Source organism: Pungitius pungitius, chromosome 13 (genome assembly GCF_949316345.1).
Source record: "Pungitius pungitius chromosome 13, fPunPun2.1, whole genome shotgun sequence".
Classification (NCBI taxonomy): Eukaryota; Metazoa; Chordata; class Actinopteri; order Perciformes; family Gasterosteidae; genus Pungitius; species Pungitius pungitius.
The window spans coordinates 8,630,787-8,651,267 of record NC_084912.1 but is presented as its reverse complement, the minus strand read 5'-3'; the positions used below and the strand labels follow the sequence as shown (position 1 = coordinate 8,651,267).

Here is a 20,481-nt window from a genome sequence, read left to right as displayed (position 1 = left end):
TTGCTAAACATCGGTTGCCCAAAAACGTTCTGCATCATTTCAGATCACAGATCATACAGCAAATTGGGGAAAGCTATTGATAAATTTAAATTTTCATCACTAATATACTGCCTCTTGTGGCATGACTGCAGTGTTTCCTTCAGTGGTTCTACAACAGATTACAGTAATGTCTGTGTGTGTGTGTGTGTGTGTGTGTGTGTGTGTGTGTGTGGGAGAAGAGAGAATCGGATGTACAGGATGATACACCGGTACAATAATGTCCTGGAAATACTCTTGTCCTCTACTTGAGGCAGTTTCTCAAGGTAGAGAGAGACACGCATCATGTGTGTGTGTGTGTGTGTGTGTGTGTGTGTGTGTGTGTTTGTGTGCGCTCACACCATCTCCTCCTTCCTCTTGTGTGGTTTTCAATTCAAACTCTGGGTGTCTGGCCACCTAAAACACACTGTCCAGCCTTGCCTCTTTACAAACACACCCACCACCACCATCTTCTAACGCACACACACACACACACACACTCAGTCACACACACACTCAGTCACACAATTGCTGAGACACTCTTTTCAAACCATGCTAAACCTTTAGGCCCAACAATACAGGCTGGCACTAATCTTATGGCCCTTGTCCAATCAGAAGGCGGGAAACTCAAGAGTGGAATTGATTGGCCGTTGGCAGCGGGGGCCAGTTAGGGGAAGGAGAACAAGAGGAGACAACCATTGTTGATTGATTACCATGAAAGACACTTTTGTTATCGACTTGAAGGCAGGACACTGTTTCTGGGTATCGAGAGGAAACGCCTGCGGTCTTAAAATAGGTCACAGCTGAACTAATGTGAAAACACAATATGTCACAGAGATAGCGAGGTGTGCACAGGACAATCTCACCAGCCCTCCATAAAAGAGTAAGGTCCGCAGATTATTAGCTGTGAGTAATATTGATTAGCTGTGGTGCAAAGGTTGGCAGAGTAGCTTCAACCCATGAATAACAAAACACAAAGAAAGTAGTAGCAGAGTGATGGGAGAGGAGAGGTGAGGACATGTAGTCAATTAGCTCTGGCTACAAACTTATCAAACCCAAACAGCTCTTTGTATCCACTCAATGATGCTCTAAGTGATGATGACGACATTTTAGGGGTGACTTCAGCTCACCGCCAGCTCATCTTTCGACATCACAGTTTATGAGAACTGCTCCAGGAGAAGATTGAGCTTCGTTTATTTTGCTGGCAGCTTTTGGATTCTCAAAAAAAAATAAGAAAAAATCACTCTGCAGTGTCTGCAGCACACCAATAAGTCCCCAGGGATTCCAGCTGTAACTCAGAAAGATATGGCTCAAGTAAAAAACATGATTCAACGGTGTAGTAATTGTATTCATAATCCCCTGGCTTGGGAAATAAGTCTGCTCAAGATACTGTAAAACTACATGTGTTCTTGGATAATATGCAGGGTTTTATCGCTCTGCCTGGTGGCCTGATACCGATCCACAGTTTTATCTATTCAATTTCATCTTATTGAATTAGATTTTACGGACCGACTGCTGTTTCTGGAATTTCCCCTTCTACACTAGAGGCAAAGAACAATAGTATCCCTGATTCTTATCCAAGTTCACCTCCGACAGTTTTCACAACACACACAGACTCTCACACACATTCCCCTTGTTTGTACTGCCACATACAGATAACAATAATACCCCCAAATCTCATCCCTTTCTACTTTGTCTCTGGGTCAGCAGTATGCAGCTGCAGTACGATCCCGTCCTTTCATATCACGGCATAGTGTCACAAAACTCTTCACCATAACTTGCATGAACCTGCTTTTACAGCCCATTCAAAGGGGTAAAATAACGACTGCGTGACGTAGATCAAGTGCCAGATGCAAGAACACGCTCCATGTGAGGCACCGACCCTCACATCCTTCTCGCACTAACAGCCCTTTGAATCTCTCTTTCTTGAGAGAGTGCGGCCTGGTGCAAAGGCCCTTGCTGTGTCAGTGGGAGTGACAGTAAGAGACAGGGAGGCAGCGTGCCTCTATTCACAGCTAGCATGCACATTAGCATAACTCCCATAGTGCGGGTAAACCACCTTGCCACCTGTAGCTGCACCGCACACACTCTCTCTCTCTCTCTCTCCCACCCCCTGAACTCCACTTTCTCCTCTTGGATTCCTCGCACTCGCAATTGTGTGCTTGAGCGTGTGCGTGAGAGTGTACGTTTCCTGCACTCTTGATCCCTGCAGAAGCCTGTTGCAGCAGACTTTTTTTGATTTAACAAAGTGAGTACATCTCGAACGGCAAGCAAACATCGTTTTCTATGTTTGGAGAAATGCATTGTTGAGCCTCTCGTGAGTAAACCTACGAGGGGCAGAACATGACTACGAGGGTGACAATGTCTGCTGGGAATATTTGTACATGTGGTTCTGACTAAAGAATGTTGTTATACATATTTATATTTTTAACTTAGCCATAGTTTCTTTCTCCCTTCCTTTCTTATGTTAACTTGTTGTAGAGGAGGGGTTTGTGCAGTGGACAAGGGGGTTAGAGGAGTGTCCTGGAGACCACTGGGAGCCACCCCCCGGGGGTTGTGATTGGCTGTGGTTGTTGTGAGTGACTGCAAGGGAGGCCAGTGGAGAGGCGAGGGGCCCCGGTGCCTGCTAGGGGGCAGGCAGCCGGAGAGAGCAGCTAACCAGTGCCTCTTAAAGCCTAAGGTACTCCTCGTTACGGCTGCAGACAGATAAACAGCAGGGCAGAGTGAGGCTGGAGACAGGTCTCAGAGAGGGAGCGCGTAGCAGAGTGAGAGTTAGACGATAAGCAGTCCTGTGCTCACCTTTGCTGGACGGGCTGCCTCCCCACTCCACTACCTGAGGCTCGCATACACGCACAGACCCGGGGAGGTGCTTTCGTGGGAGGCTTAGCAGGTCTGCAGGAGAGAAGGGAATTAAACACTTTTGTTTTAAACCCACAGCGTCCATACTCAGGACAGAAAGAGGGATTACTGCCTGTTCGACTGCCCCACTTGATCCTCTCCTCACTCTGCATTTTGTCGTCACTGAGTCACTTTGGAGACTTTGGATACAACCTTCTTCAATCGTTGGTTTGGGCTCAGAAAGGCATGGCGCACGGACAAAAGAGCCCCAGGTGGGCATTGACCCAGGGCTCCTTCAGCTCGGCCCCCGGCTTGTCGCTCTTCCCCCTCCTCCTCCTCCTCCTCTTCCTCACCGCCTCGGCCGCAGACGAGTACGACTACTACAGCTGGCAGTCGGACAACTTCCACAACGGCCGCTTCTACACCAAGCAGCCGCAGTGTGTGGACATACCAGCTGACCTGCGCCTGTGCCACAATGTGGGCTACAAAAAGATGAGGCTGCCCAACCTCCTGGACCACGAAACGATGCCAGAGGTCAAGCAGCAGGCAGGCAGCTGGGTGCCTCTCCTGGCCAAGCGGTGCCACGCCGACACCCAGGTCTTCCTGTGCTCGCTGTTCGCACCGGTGTGCCTGGACAGGCCCATCTATCCCTGCCGCTCGCTGTGCGAGGCCGTGAGGGACAGCTGCGCTCCGGTGATGGAGACCTATGGCTTCCCGTGGCCGGAGATGCTGACCTGTGATAAGTTTCCGATTGACAATGACCTCTGCATCCCCATGCAGTTCACCGGGAACCAGGCGACCCAGCCACCAGGTAGGGGCAGCTCTGCGTGGACGCACACCCACTCACAACACACACCCTGGTCCCAGCGCGCCCACGCAGAGAGAAAGTCTTCAATGGTGTCAGTAACCTTCATTTTAGAATGGAGCATGAGGAACTTAGATCGACAGCTCGACTTTCTGCACCTCCTGGAATGTTTTTACAAAATACAAAAAGTTAAATGGATTGTATTGTGGTTTTTTCAGCTTTTCACTTGCTCAATAGCCACAATACAATCCAAAAAGTTGAAAAAGTGAATAAAAATAAGGATTCCAGCAGTATTATGTAGCTTGAGTATGCTGTCCAAAAATTGTTACTATTGTACAAATCAATTATTCATCATGACCTATGTATACATGAAAAGTATGAAATTCCGGTTATTCTATGACCTTTATTGTGCAAACACAAATCTGAAAATAGAGAAAGTACACCATGTCATTTTAAATTCCATTACTTCCATTAAAAAACATTACTAAGGCAGACGGAGAGAGTTTCAGTGCACAGCGAATGATGACAGATGTAAGTTTAAGTCAGAGACAAACCAGAGTCGCTGTGAGAGACAAGAGGGGGAGCATTTTACAGGTGAAAGTTCTTGAGTAAGTGGCCATCTCAGGACGGCATCTGCACGCGCCTCAGGGAGGCACAGAGACAGACTGACGGGAGAGAGACTTCTGGCAGAGTCGCCGACAGCCAGATCGCTCACCGAGTTAAGATAAATCGACTGTGATGCTGAATACAGCTTATCTGAAAAGCTAACTCACACTCACGTGCATTTGCACAAACACACTCGTATCAGCAGACATCCAGCAACAGCTACTCCATCAAACAACTGCATCAATTGAGGATTTTCTATGTCAAAGCTGTCGTGCATGCACATCAAAAGATCTGGAGAGTGTCACCAAATGGACGAAACACACGAAAGACGGTCAAAATAAGGAGGAAAATTGAAAAAGTATTGTTTAATTCTTCACAGGAAGCAAGTAAGAGAACAGACATGCGGGTGAATAGTGAGCTTTGAGACGGCGAGGAGGAACCACATGGAGCGTAAAAAGCTGAATGTGAATGTGTGTGTGCGTGTGTGTGTGTGTGTGCATGTGCACTGTGACTACTTGAGGAGCCTCTTCACAAAAGCAGTCAGCGCTGCGAGGGGGAGAGAGGGAGTTGATGAGGGTCTTTAGGCAGCGGAGGGGGACTGTCCCCACTGTGTCCCAGACGCCAGGCCTTTGTTCGGTCGGGCAGCCAGCAGGCCAATTAGATGGAAGGCCAATTACTGAGCTCCCACTAATTAGTCGACATGAAGGGACAAGAGAGGCAGCCAGAGAATGGGAACGGCTGAAGTCTGATTGCCCCTGAGAGAGCCGGACGGAGAGGAGTGAAAGGTGAGGGAAACGGGGGAGTAAAGAGAGGGAGACAAAGTGTAGAATGGGAGTAAAGCTGCTTCCTGCAGTACAAAAAGTGGCTGCCTCCCACTCTCAATACGTTCTCAATGAAAATGGTTTATTATTCTCATTATTCCTCTTCTTGCCACTATTGCAATTTCTCATCTTCTTCTTCTTCTGGTTGAAATGTTTGTAATTCACCTGATAGAAAATTAACTTTAGGTAGAAGTATTATACTAAATCAATAAAGCACTCAAAATGAAAGCCAATAATGCCCAAAGCATCCTTTTAGTCATTACATTACATTTAGCTGACGCTTTTATCCAAAGTGACTTACTTCCCGTCACTCATAAAGTGTGTGACATACATTTGCCTTTTATCATTATTTGCAGCGTACTGATATCCAGCTATTCAGATGGTTCAGCATTCTTTGGTGAATTCATGCAGTGCTGACTTATTCCATCAGGGGAAAATGGCTGTTCTGTTTTTGTAGGACGAGGATCAACTATGTGACACTTTGGCTTAGCAGAGCCATAACTCATTCTCTTACATGCTTTCTGAGAATGAGGCGGCTTTAAATTCATCTGTTACCTCCTCAAACAGGACACTTTTTGTTTTGTCCTATCTAATCTATTCATGATCCAAGAGGGTCTTTGCTGATGAGCAATTTCATGCAGAGAGAAACACCAAAGATGTTGAATCAAACTTATCAAACTAAAAAAAAAGAATATTAGTGGTTTAATAATGCATTTTCAAGGTCTTGCTAGTGTATTTGTATGTGTGTGTATTTGAAACTGATAGTGAACCCGTTTCACTGCTCGCCTGAAGGCTCAGCCACTGACATTTTGTTAAGAACCAGAGATCAGATGTGCCGATGAGGCCATCCTGAGGACAAGCTTTTGGCTCTATAACAGACTGACACACACATGCACCTACTCACACACACACACACACACACACACCTACTCACACACACCCAGCAATGATAAAAAGTTCAGCTTTGAAGAAGAGTTTCCTGGGAACCCTCAAAACATGGATGATTCTACTCACACAGGATCACGTGAGTTGTGGTATTTCAGGTGAATCTTGGAGACTTTGATCAATCACAGGTATTGAGCACTGCTCTCTCTGTGCGGGAGGCCATGTTGCTATCTGAGCTATTCTGCATTAATATGATATGTATTGGAAACTAACAGTACAGAGTTAAATTCACATTCCACTTCTCTCTCATGGCCAAAACTCAGAGACCTTAAATTGTGTATACACCAAAGACGGTGTTGATGATTTTTCTGGCCTGTGTGTGTGTGTAATGGAGGCCCATGGGGTGTATTATGTGAAACACAAGTCTGTGGATACAATACCAGGGAAGACAAGCAGACTGCTGGCAAAAGAGGGCCCAGGCATCCAGAGGGCCAAAAAAATCCAGCTGAGCTCGATCTGTCTGGCAGAGAAAGAGCTGCTCATCAGCTCAACCGTACTCAACGACGCTTCCTTCTGCTGCTGCCAGCATCAGCAAATCTACTGTTATGGGGGACGTAGGTAGATTTAAGAGCATGCGTTAAACTAAATAACTGGGCAGAAAACACTTAATTGCACAATGCGACACTGCACGGTGTGAAAGATATTGTCTGTCCTCACTATACTCCTTGACGCGCTGGTGTAATTTGCAACCGTGCTAAAGGTGACAGGCAGCGCTGTCAGTGTCCCCAGCAGCACAATGGGTGCTACTCATGTGGCCCTGGCTGACATATGAAAGGGAAAATGTGATCCAATGCTCCGTGCATGGAAGACTGCCCCGGCCCTTTTGAAAATGTATTTTCTTTGCCGTATAGGATTCCTACAGATGCGAGGAGCGTGCTCTGTCTTCGGGGGGAGGGGGGACTGGGGGGGGGTCCTTTGGGTCACGTTAAAGTTCTCCTCTGTCTGTCTGTCTTAAACAGATGTTCGGGCCCTGCGACATAAATCACACGCTGCATTTCATCTCCGGCACAGTTCCTTTTTATGTCATAAAGGGTTGCTGCTCGTAACTCAAAGGGCCCATATGAGGCATGAGATGGTGGCCGCGCATACTCTACATGGAACGTACTCAGTAACGGCACAACAACGGCAGCGGACCAGGGACAAGACACGGTGCCAGTATATAGATCTGGCTATCTTTAGAGTGAAGATATGCTTATTTGTGAAATAGAGAATCATCAGTGACACATTTAGTGACTCAATATGTACGATTAAGTGAAAGAGGAGAAAAGGCGTGAAAAGGGTGGAGCAAGAGCAAACAGATAGAGCAGAGGAGGACGACTAAACTGGAGAAAGTGATGTTAACCTCAGAGCTGTGACTAAGCGTACGTCATCTCGGCTCTGGCTCGCTGTTTGAAGATTAGCAGCAGGGCTTTCCTACACAAGCCACTCCCTTCATCCTATCCGTCTTACCCGCAATCACTGCATCCCAAACCTCGTCGCCCCGGAGCGTAACAGCTCCACAAGACAATACAACAACATCGTTGGGTGTATAACCCAGAGGACAAAAAGCAGCATGCAGGAGGCAATAAAGTCTGAATTCAACCAAACCACAATTTTTGCAAGTCCAAAAATTCCTCAACTGCTTGAGATGATGGGAAATGACATTAATGACCTAATGTCAAAATATTTGCTCGGTAGAAATGTGTCCAGGAAAAAGAACAGACCGAGCCCCACGGCGGTGAACGCCGTCAGAACATGACGTGGATGCTCCCGGCGCGGAGCACACCGTGCTGTGGGCAGTCGTCGTTTAACTGATTCCTCAGCGAATTCCAAATGGTGGTTTTCGGTCCAAGCTCAACTAACTTTGATGGAGGGGCTGCTTTCTCCTGACACAAGCTCTGGCATCAATGCAACCGGGCCTCCCGCCAACATACCACCCCCGTGAAACCAGAATGAATTACCGCGGAGTCTGAATACGACGTAACAGCTTCAAGGGAATCATTCAAAACAGACGAATGCAGAGTTTTATCATCTCTTGCTGCGATACAGCCTGCGTGCGTGTGTGTGTGTGTGTGTGTGTGTGTGTTTTCGAGCTCTTGTCCCAGTATTCTTGTCAGCACCAGACAATTAAAGAGGCCTGACCCTGTAGTCCTCGCAGGTCTCCTGTCTGTGATGGGAACCCTCGGCGGAGTAAAAACTGGCAGTTACTCCACCAGAACGTGGTTCAACTCCCTCTGACACACACACACACAGGAGCACACACACACATACACTCAGTAGTAGTAAGGGGGTTCACCTCCCCACGACCCGAGCAGCGAAGCATGCTAAACTTTGACCCCACTCATTATCTGCCCAGACGTTGCGGTTTGGAATGGGGTGATAACCTCTGAACCCTGACTTTTGACCCAGAGGCCTGGGTTGGACCGTGGTGGAATTATCATATGGGTGTGTTTCTAAGTGTGAGACGCACAGGAAAAATGAGAGGGAGGGAGAGATCAGGACATATTTTGGATATTGTGGTTGGTAAATCACTGAAATGTTTAATCAGCAGATATCAACATAAATACTTGTTTTGATATTTAACTAGAGCTGATGTATTTGTTACATCCTTCTCTCTCTGATCATTTATAATATAATATCTTGCTCCGCCAATTGGCCTTATGCTATATGGTGGATAAGTGGAGTGATGTTGCAACAACAACCCTACAGGGATTACATGGAGTTCATGTTGTAATTGTCATAGTGATGTTTTAAATTCAAGAGCCTTTGTAGTAAATTGCAATGCCCTATGAAACAAGTCTGTGCGTGTTTGTGTTTCTTAGAAAGAAGAGATTGAGGGCTTGAAAGCAAAGGTTTTTAAGTGGCAGATCGAAGTTAGGAAAAAATGTTCGAATGAGTCAAAACCTTTTCATATTTCCATAATTTTCTGCTGTGGAAATAAGCAGGAAACAAATGAGAAAGACTTTGTACTTCTTTCTCTCCCATAGATGGGTGCACAAGGACAACAATCAAGTTTCAAATCCTAGTTAGTGAGGCTAAACATGCGTTTGAGAGCAAAAGCAAAGCAGGCATGACCATACATTTTGAGTTAAAAATAAACTGAACTTGTTGCTTTGGTTTCCTCTTGCTGTTTCACAATGTGTGGGTTTCACCATGTTCAGCTGCTCCCGCTGCAGCTTTTACCTTCCTGTGCAGCCACGACCACGCCTGCGCCACTAAAATATACAAGAGCCGGAATAAAAACATTTCAACCAGTGTAATTGCAGGGCAAACACCAGTGAGTTCGCTGGACTGCGTATTCGCTCGGCAGCAAATAGCCTCTGACAAGAGGAGGGGGGGGCTGCAAATAAAGTGCCCCCAAAGTACTCAGGGCTTAACGATTTCATACCAACGCGGATGCGTTTTTTTCTGACTGCAGTTGACTAGCAATGACCTCAAGATATTAGCTAATCTGGCATCAGTGTGATTAGGTTTAGCTGCTAATGACAAATTGTTCTTTTCTGTTCCCTCAGTGTCAAAGGTGTGCCCTCCGTGTGACAATGAGCTGAAAGCAGACAACATAATGGAGCATTACTGCGCCAGTGACTTTGGTGAGTAACATCATTACACGTGTGCTGGACCTGCAGGGGAGTAGGGGCAGTTTAATGCACAGCAGGGCCGCTGTCGTCTCCTCTTGGGCCCCAATAAGAAAAAAACTAAAGGGCTAACATTCATTGCCTACAGGTGGCACACAGGTAAAAACTGCAGAAAATATTGCCTTCTCTGCTTGTAGTTGGCAACTTTTCTTTCCCTCAAATCGGCACAGACAGTACACCAGGAAGTGAGTGACAAGCCAGAGATGTATTACACTGGGTGCATATATTAGAAAAATAGAGAGTTTTTCACCAATCAGTTATAAAAAGAAGGGAAAATAAAATGTACAGTTTTGGGGAGAAGTCATTTGAAAAAAATGTTCAATTCACCAGTATTCTAATAATAATAATAGCGTTGAGGAATGTCTGATAGAAAAAGTAATAGCAGGATCTGTGTCAAAAAGTCATCAATTGAAAAAGCTTACCTTATTTGGCACAAATATAGTATTCGGCAGAATGAGACTTCTTCATTGGATATATATATATATATATATATATATATTTAATTATCTTCCAAAAACTCACATCTTACCTTAATACTTCTAGAAATGTGAGCAGAAGCAGATGACACCTTCATTTGCACTATTCCCTCGGCTTGCTTTAACGTTTTCATTTCACAAAGTAATACATAAAACCTAACAGCTTCCAGTCCCAGATGTCCAAGACATTTAATAAACTTGCTTTTTTTCCAGCATTGCAGTTTCAGGACAGGAATGTCCGGCACCCAAAGCCAGAACATATTTATTCAACTATTTCTACTCATCGAGGCATTAGGCCCATTGTGCTCCGCAGCATCCGAATATCTGCTCGCATGGACTAAAGCACAATTCTTTAGAGTTCATTATATAATTCGGCCAATTTTGAGCATTGAACTAGAAATGTCAAAAAATGAACTCATAACCCGGAAGACTGATGAATAACATAATCCTGGCTGGTTAGTGAGAACAGTGTAACTGAAAAATAATTGGGCCACACTGGTGGTATAACACCACATTTGTGTGTCCCTCTGTGAAAATGTGTGCAGTTTATAAGAAACCAAGTTGTGTAGAACTATCTTTGCCATCACCAGCCATTATGAAGATACAAAACCCATTAGGTTGTAATAACAATTAATATATATACGGCCCACACATTACATCCAACAAAAAAATAAATAATTGCGCATCTCCCGACTGTGAGCTAAAGCAAAATGTAGAGTCATCACCCATAATTAATCACAACTCTTTTAATTCAGGATTATCTCAAACATTTGTGTTTTTTTCTCCCACTAGCAGATCATTTCTTCATTAGAATGAAACATGGCTAATGTGAGAGCAGGTAGTGAGCCAAAGAAAGACATTTCTTTGGCTATTCCTGTGTGTAAACAGATGATGATGAGTATGGGAGTCAAGATAATAGTGATGTAGATCAGGAGATCAAGGCAAGAATTACTCTACAATGTTATTCTAACAGGAGATAGTTGATTACAGCTTAATATCACGCTTCATGCATCTTATTACATATTCCTATTTGGACACTGTTTGCCCCAAGAGATTTTTTTCGGTCTACGTGTTATTACATTTTACTTTTGATGTCTGATCCCTCCACATTCCTTGCTGTACCATCCTGCAGCCTAGCACAAATGACAAGAGTACAAAAGACATGAACATGAAGCCCACACTGCAAGGGAGGTTGCCTGATTTAAAAAAAATCAGTTCCTCCTCAAAATGACAGCACACTTCTCTCCCCTTCTCTTCCTCGACACCCACAACACCTCAGCTGGCCTTCTGCTCACTATGAAGAGAGTGGGTTTGGATTAAAAAGGTGGGCACAGCTTGTCACAAGGATGCAGTGTGACCCACTGAATACGAGTGTAGCCTGTCAACATGAAGCAGGAAAGGAAATGATTTGATCCTTCCTATCTACACCCAACACACACATATACACATGATGTGGATCCTTCTGGATGTGAATCAGAGGGCGCATGAGAGGCAACCCAACACACATATTTCATTACTGAACATGCACTTGCTTCGCATGTACTGTATATATGTGAGTGTACCAAGAGATGTTTGTAGAGGCGAGAAGTGAAAAGGGCAATTTTCCATCAGGTAAACGGCAACGCTTCATACCAACCTCCCGCCTTCACACGGCCAACGACTCATTTCACCTGTCAAAACTTTCCCCGAGAGAATTCCTCTCTTAAATGCTTGGCAGTTCAGTTTTTATCCCTTAGACGTTACACTCATAAACAAGAGGCCAGCGGGAGATGCAAGTCAATGGTTTTAAAAAGGTGATAAAACAGGGTTTATTGTATTTAGTGCTGCAATACAAGTGAACACAATATTTCAATAGAGGTGCATGAGAAGTGAAACTATTATGAAGATTAATTGAGACATGGTAAACTATATCGATGATAAATTACAATAGATTCTGTAGAGATTGAAGGTTTGCAATGTTTGAACCAGTGCTTTACACTGAGAGCACTAGAGCCAAGGGTTCTAACCTTTACTCCATAACGGTCTTGCTTTGACTTTAAAGTAAAAACATGGCAGCTGTACGATTTGCTGCAAAAAATCTGACTTCTTTTACAACAAACATTTTCAACCCAGTTGGGATGGAAAAGTGTTTTTCTGGAATGCCATTTAATTATCAGCTTTTAGAGCTTGTAATTTTCTTTTGATCACCTGTGACTTGGTCTTTCGCTCAAAGGCTTAAGACAACCAAAAAGAGGTTGGAACTAAAAAAAAAAGCAACTCCTTCTCATTCATGGGTTTTTCCCCGAGTCAGACACGCAGACCACAGGATGCCGTTTTCATACGCTGCAGGAGAGTTTAAATGATGATCCACAAGAGAGGTGTAAAACCCTGTAACTGCGTCTTTGGCACAGCGGCGGTGGTTTGCAGGGAGAAAAAATGTCACATGCAGAAGTAGAAAGGAACAGCCGAATCATTATGACACATTAACAGCTCCGAGGTCTAAATATCAGATTCATAGAATGAAATAAAGACCCCTTCCTCTCTTCTCCCTCAGCTCTCAAGATGAAAATCAAGGAGGTGAAGAAGGAGAAGGGAGACCGCAAGCTGATCGCAGCCCAGAAGAAGAAGAAGGTGTTGAAGCAAGGTGTGCTGAGGAAGAAGGACCTGAAGAAACTGACCCTGTACATCAAGAACGGCGCCAACTGCCCGTGTGCCCAGCTCGACAGCCTGGGCTCCAACTTCCTCATCATGGGCCGCAAAGTGGACCAGCAGCTGCTGCTCATGTCTATTCACAAGTGGGACAAGAAGAGCAAGGAGCTCAAGTTTGCCATCAAGTACATGAAGTCCCACCAGTGCCCCACCTACCACACCGTCTTCCAGTGACGGAGCCCGTGGCGCCGTCTGCACGATCCCGTCATTCTACACTGTTCCACGTAGATCCAAATTCTGTGTCCCCGAACCCCGCGTCCCTGCAACATATTTTACCAGCAGTCCTAAGTGGGGTAGCAGGGAAGCAGGACTTGTATTTTTTCAGCTTTAACATGAATCAAGTTGTCGAGGGAGGGGGGAAGGGGGGGGGCGTCCTGATCTGAGATGAATCAGACATGTTAATGTTGGACGGGGAGCAACGCTGCGAACACACACGGCAGCTCCCTCCTGACAACAAAAGCCCAGAAGAAACCACAAAAAAATGATAATAAAAACAGAACATTTTGATTTACCCCTAAAATTCATTAATAAAACCTTTAATACATTTACTTTTCTCTGATAGAGTAAAACAAATCACTTTTGTCTTACAGAAACCTCGTCAAGGCAGTGGCATTAAAAAATGGAAATCTAAAGATTTGAGGTAAAGGTGTTTGATAAATGAATGATTCTAGGGGAGGGGGCTGAGTGGGAAAGCAGGCTTTGATTCAGCTGTGACACGCAGCAGTAAATGTGGTCGGTGCAATTATCGCCCAGGAAAAAACATCAAAGCAAAGACATGTAGATGATCCACTTCAATGTATGTTTTATAATGTAAAAAGTAGGTGATTGAGATGAATACTAGATGATTAGGGAGCTGGTCTTTTTTCTTGTATCCCTGCTGGGAGAGAAGACCGATGGGAGGCGACGGACTGGAGGAGTGGATGATGCTTATACTGACTTTGTACAGCAAGATTTTTTGTTGCCTGAAAGAGGGACGTTGGATATTTTTTGCGTTTTCAATTTGAGAGCAAATCAGCTAAAGGCAGAGAAGACATCTTCCCGAAAAACCAGTGAAAGAAAAAGAGAAAGAGACTCTGGACAGAACCAACCATGTTGGATTGAAGTATCTGGTACTTGAGTTTTTCACTATCACTCTTCAAATGTTTATTTCAATTTTTATTTTGCTTCAATTAAACTTATATTGTATGAGAACAGGAATCACACATTCAGATATAGCACCTAAATTCACTGTTGCCGTAAAAGATGAAGATTTAACTTTGACAATATTTTCTAATCAGTTAACATGTAAGTACTCTAGTTATTTTACTGAAATACATCTTTGTTTTACAAAAAAATAAATTGAATAAAATATATTTGAAATTTTTATAAAGAATCTTTCTTTGAATTGTGTGTTATTTCTGTATCATTAAGATTAAACCACAAATTCTAAGCTAATACACACCTACATACGCTACCCATTTGTCTGTGATCTCTCTGTACCTTTTTTCATTTCATTTTTAAAACTGAACAAAAATGTAAACATTTGACCAATAAGGTTATTTCCATCACTCAACCAGATACTGTCATGGAAATGAAACTAATCTTGTTTTCTAGTTTTCCTTTTTAACTTTGTATTAATCAATTCAACAGTTCAAACAACATTAGAGAAGCTTGTTATTTTTTCCATTATGAATTTGATCAAATGAACATACAAGTTCGGAACAATTTAATCTATTTTGAGTTGATACTCCATACACAGAAGGCTACATCGGGTCGTGAGAAGGCGCATGATTTACACGGCACGTTAACTTCTCCTTTGAGAGTGGGAAAAAAAAGACTCGGTAACATTTAGGATTAGCTGCGACACAGTAAAATGACTATCATCTAACGCCCAAACTTTCCCAAGAGTGGAGAGTGATAAACCATTTTGAACTGTAGAATGACAGAAAGAAGAGGGGAAATAAGGACTCCATTTATTGGAGACCACATGACCTCTAACCAGTGGAGATGCCTCCGTTTGGCCAGCGTTGACCTGAGCCAAATCTGCTTTAATGTAGCAGGTTACCTGCTGCCTGGAGGCAAATAGTGACACCATTTAATAAAACAAGATGTGGTGGATCAGTGAACTCAAAGTGGTAGAAGACCAAAAAAAAATAAAAGGTGAAAAAGGAGAGTAGGGAGAAACTTGGCTGCGAACCACAGACACCCATCAGCACCTCATCAAAGGTGACTTAGTGGAGTTAATGAGGGCCTGATGAGGGACCAGCAACACACACACACACATACACACAAATGTGTGGGGAAAATATGACTACAAGCTTCCATTGTTTCACTTTCCTCCAGTGACACCTGAGTTTGAAAAAGTATCAGATCCATCCAACAAACGTGTAGTGTGTGACGCGGCCTCGTCACAGAAAAGTAGTGCAGAAAGGGCATCACCACACACACACACACACACACACACACACTCATTAATCCCTCTCCTTCTGACGCGCCCACGCACACAATCTGCAGCATAATGGCCACATTGTCCGTTTTAATTGCAGTGCGCTGATAAGCAGCACCTTTTCACAGTGAAACAGGCTGTCTGGCACACGTACACACTCACACACCGTTGACAATGTCATCTCAACACCATATCGTATACCGTTCATTCCAGGAGTTTTTCATTTAACTTCCCTGCATCCTCCCACTTGTCCTTCTAGGGTAAGGGAAATTCCACATTTGAGCAAACGAAGTCTGGATGTTAGCACTGTAAAAATCATGTATCTTCACACACAAAGACTGAAACCAGTGGGTGTAAAACGCTGATCTCACCCCGTATTCTCATTTCTCACTGAAAGAACAAATATGCCGTGATTCAATATTCAAGACTAAATATTGTAACTTCATTCTAGTTTTCAGTATGGGTGGAAGAAAGTTGTCACTCTTTGATTTTGGGTCACAGACAATAGAAAGTCTGACATTTACTGATGTTTCTACCGTCATTGTCTTTGGACAAGGCGCTGTGCCTTGACGACATATTACATTTCTCTTAAAATATTACAAATACTGAAAATGTTACAGGCTATTTTATAAAAGAAAATTCAAGAAACAATTCAGTTACTTTCTGGATAATGTGACTTTATCAAGAAAATATATTTAAATCTACTATTTACTTTATCAGCAATGCAGCCCTGAACGCACACCCACTGTGCGCATGAATACGTGACCAAATACTCATTTGTCAGGTTCACAACCACAGAGAGAGACGATTATATAACGTCCAGGAGGGTCCATCAGCTGCAGCATGCAGGAGAGATCCGTACAGTCCTTTAGAAGAAGAGAGTGAGGCGGGGAAAGGACTGTGTGGCACAGAGCCTTGGTCCTGCCTCGCTTAGTAAAATGCATAAAAGATGTAGCGTTTCATTGTGTGTGTGTGTTTGCTGATCTGCATAAGTAGTGTAAACTTCCTTTAAAAGGCTTCAAACCTCCCAAAGACACATCCTCTCCCTGATGAAGTGAGAGAGAGCTTCTGCACGTGGTGCACACAGTGGTGACAATGGCACTTGGTCTCATTTGCATTCTGATCTGAACTACAAGAAAAAGAAAAGTTTCAGCTGTATGAGAAATCCCTAACAAATTTCTCAGTCTTCATTAGTTGCTTCATTTTGAAAACCAACGTTTTTTTTTTACAATTTCCGATGTGAGAAATCCTGCTTTCAGAGTCGGAGCTATACTGAGTGAGGGAATGAGTGTGTGCGTTCATTATGCTAATTATGCTCCTCCAGAGCCATCAACGAGGATGCTTCAATGTAGCTTTGGCAGGGGAGCCATACCTATTCTGTGTAGATGTTTTGTGAATTAGACTACTTTGAGTAATTGGATTTTCAACCACCTCTCTAGTTTGAAATTGCACTCGCTCTCTAATACCATTTGCCTTCAGTGATGCATGACTTGTAAAAGCAGAAATAAAGTGACTGTGGAATTGGGCGTTTCCTTTTAATGGTCCGGATCAGTGTCCCACACCGGCTGAGTGACACAATGACACAGTGACAATGACATTCTGCTGCAGTAGGGTGATGAGGGAATATGCACAGAGCACACACCAACCAGGAGAAAGGAGGGCAGGGGGACAGAAAAGGCCAGAAAGGAAAGAGTGAAGGGGGGTTAATAAGAAAATACCCAAGCTTCTCTCAAGGGACATTGGCTTTTGGAAACAATCACAATTGCCTCAGTGTCTCCTCTGCAGTGGAAAATGAATAAATTAATAGGCAGAGTAAGGTCTCCCATGGGCAGGGTCCTGCGGCCATCTGTGAAGGCCATCAGTGCGTCCCAAACCTGCTGTTTCCCTACTGAAGCAACATGTCAGTCCAGAGATTTACAGCGGCCCGGAAAGCGTGCACACATACGTGCGCACATGCACCGACGCCCTGACACACACGTACATCAAAGGGGATGACAAAAAAACAGACAAAAAACACATAACTAAAAAACAAAAGTTCATGCTCTCCACACTCCCACGTGCACAAAAACGCACACAGCGGAAGAGCCACGTCAACCAAAGCATCAACAAATAAGTAAATCAGTTTCATTGGAGACATGTTGGCCTCCCTCCCTCTCTCTCTCTCCCTCTCTCTCTCTCTCTCTCTCTCTTTGTCATACGCACATCGCACACTCATCAGCGGAGGTCAAGGTCAGGGATGGATGAGCGCAGGGTCTGTGGGACGTGAGGGTGTGTGTGTGTGTGTGTGTGTGTGTGTGCGTGCGTGGGCTGATGAAACCATGATTAGAGTCAAAGCTCTCCTGTGTGGCTGGGGGGGGGGGGGGGGGGGGGTCCGCAGCCTCAGTGTTTTGGTGAGGTCATGAACTCTAACCCCATTGGACCGTCCGAAACACAAGGCGGTCGCGTCAGTTGGGACATTGGCCACTAATTAGAGATTATCTCCTGCTGGTCAGTGTCATTTTGAAAAGATCAGGACAGTCAGTCCGTCTCAGGGGGGCTGCGGTTGGGTGGCATTTTTCTATTGTTAGGTTTAAATAGTCCCTGTGCCCTTTTTACATCTGCTATCAATTGTCCTCTTTCTCCTCCTTCTGCCCCAGAGAATTTAACACAATGGGTTTTTAAGACACACATGTGCACTGTTTAGGGTCAGTTGTTCTTACTTTAAGAGCTTTATAGACATGAATCTGTTGGTTGGGAGTACATTTTTTTGGATCTGATCTGGCCGACTGTGGGCTTAAATCAAAGAGAAAGAAACATGATAAGCCGGAAGAAAAGTCCCTTTAATGCAAATAGAAATGAAAGAAAACAAGTGAAAGAGGGTTGTATCTGATTTGCAACATAAGAAGTATCATAATGCATTGTTAAATTCTTCGAAGTTTGCAGTTTGGTCATTTTAATTAGTTTTGCTTGAGGTTAATTGATGTGTTTCAACACTTAACAGAAAAGCTGGATTTACTTGTGCAAGTGTTCTGATTTTAATCAGCCATGTTGTGCTTCATCTAAGCTGTCTTAAAGCTTCTATACTCAAGCCAGGTTTGCTCTCTGCTCTGCACTTCTTGTGCCTCAGGCACATTTGCAAATAATAGATCCAAGGACATCATCGCATAGCCACCGAGATGACGATACACGCCGGTTTGTTCTATCACTTAAACAATAATGGGCTTTTTGTTACTGAAGCTGAATGATAATATTACAGTACAGTTTTACAATAAAGCTCATACAGCAATACATATTCACACATGTCTGCGCTAACCAAGTCCCTAAATGGCCCGTGCTGGTATTCGTCCTGGGTGTGAATAAAGACTGCCTAAGCTTAATCCTCTTATTCCTTTCTATGAGCAGATTGCTTATCCAAAAAAACGATCTGTTCTTTCCCTCCCCCGAAAAAACCCCAACAAATGCTTCTCCAACGAGCCAGCTTCAGAGTAATCGCTCTACAGCGTTGTAAGTGTTCATGGACATCAATGATCCAACATTTCGAAAGAGCAGCACATGTTTGGCTTAGGAAAGCACTTGGGAAAGAGGAGAAAGCGTGTTCCTAATAGAAGATTTTTTTTTTATGAATGTTCCAGTTGTGTGGTCTGGGTCGCATGCGTAGCCCTCGCATGTCAAAGTGTCAACTGTCCAGACACAGAGACATCCACGACGTTCAAGGAAAAGCATCTCACCCGCAAATACACGCGTCAGGTGTGCAGTTCATCGTCGTGCTCCAGTCAGACATCTGCTTCTTCAGAGGATTAACAGTGTCCCATCATCAATCGGTTAATAGGAATAATAGATAAATCCTTTGCAGTGATAGTGCAGCAATTGTCAGTCTATCAACACTAACGAATTGCTGTAAATGTACAGTGGATTTAAAACAGTATTTTAAGTTTAAGTTTTTTTTTATTCTTGCTAAAAACCAAACACATTCCTACCACATGGACAACATGATGTATGTGAAGCTGTCCTCTGCTTCCTCTTCAGTAGAACATATTGCTCACTACTGTTAAAGAACTATAACAATCACTAGAAAAGATGACAACTTCGCAAACTTATACCAAGATTCGAGTTCTTTCAAAACCAGAAAAAACAAGATGTAACAGAATGAACTAAAAACAGGTGCATGGAATAGAATTATAACATGGCGGTCTGGTGTAGCTAGCACTAGGGCCTAAAAGGCCAAACTACATAATAACACAAAACAAAACAACGCACATCTTTAACATTCTAAAAACACATGCAACAGCTGGATAACGAGATTGTCTCAAAATCTGTCTTTAAACACCTTAACAAGATGTAAAATGGTAAACCAAAAAAAGAGTGTTTGCAAATGTTGACTTTTCTCATGTAATTTGCTTATTCGATAAGCTTGCAAAATGTAAAAAAATCTAAAATAAAGGCTAAAAGAATAAATCAGAATGTGGCCTGAGTGTTTAATACAGAGCTACATCACAGGGGGGAGTACACAGCCCCGTTCTGGTCGGTGCAGGGGACATATGAGTGAGTGATGATGAAACCCTTGGTAGTTTTGACCTTCAGCTATCTGGAAAGAGCTCCCCGAGCTCCTTCATCACACTCTCTGCACAACCTCTGTCTCTGCCTGTCGGCACCAGTTTATAAAGAAACAGGCGTCAGCGGTCGAAAGCACACGCGCAAACACACACACAAACACACACATACACACATTTGCAGACACGCACTGCAATACCTCCCCAGGGTAGACACAAGCAGTTAGCTCACCAGTTACAGGGCAGATGTCTACATGGTGGCAGCAGAAACAAAAGGGACCCACTAGCAACCTGATACCTCCTCCCTCCTTGTCCTTCAGTGTCGCTAAAACCCTTTTCCTAAGAGCGCATTCTCCTCCAGAGGAACATTCAAAAACTAGCCCCATCCATCCACCCCTCATTTGTCGCTCTGACCTCCGGGCATCGACCGGCCCCTTCTTACTCACCCCGCCGTGCCAAATGCACCAACCCCTCGCCTGAAGACATGGCGTCAGGTTTGGATCCACGCCAAAGCTCGCTGCCAAAGTATTCAGATGGTGTGACCTGATATTTAGAAATATCGCTGCCATGAAGAGGTTCTTTGTTGTGTCTTGGTTCTTTGAATCATAAACCCATTTTCGCATCACATTAATTAAATATCCATATTTCATTGAAAAGATAAGAGATGATGTGACTTAATCCTTTCAATGAATTCTCACCGAGCCACTCCAGTTTTGGAA

General features: G+C 43.9%; 1 protein-coding gene across 2 annotated transcripts; it reads left to right on the top strand.

The window, feature by feature from the left end:
* The first annotated feature begins 2,180 nt into the window (after nucleotides 1-2,180).
* Nucleotides 2,181-14,188, top strand: sfrp5 (secreted frizzled-related protein 5). 2 transcript variants are annotated; one of them, XM_037466488.2, is made up of 4 exons: nucleotides 2,181-2,263; nucleotides 2,953-3,664; nucleotides 9,522-9,599; nucleotides 12,654-14,188. In XM_037466488.2, the coding sequence occupies exons 2-4, from the start codon at nucleotides 3,100-3,102 to the stop codon at nucleotides 12,980-12,982; spliced, it is 972 nt and encodes a 323-aa protein (XP_037322385.1). In that variant the 5' UTR covers nucleotides 2,181-2,263; nucleotides 2,953-3,099; the 3' UTR covers nucleotides 12,983-14,188. The 2 variants fall into 2 exon arrangements, with proteins under 2 accessions (XP_037322385.1, XP_062422720.1); XM_062566736.1 differs by lacking the exon at nucleotides 2,181-2,263 and having other exon boundaries at nucleotides 2,680-3,664.
* Nucleotides 14,189-20,481: the final 6,293 nt, after the last annotated feature.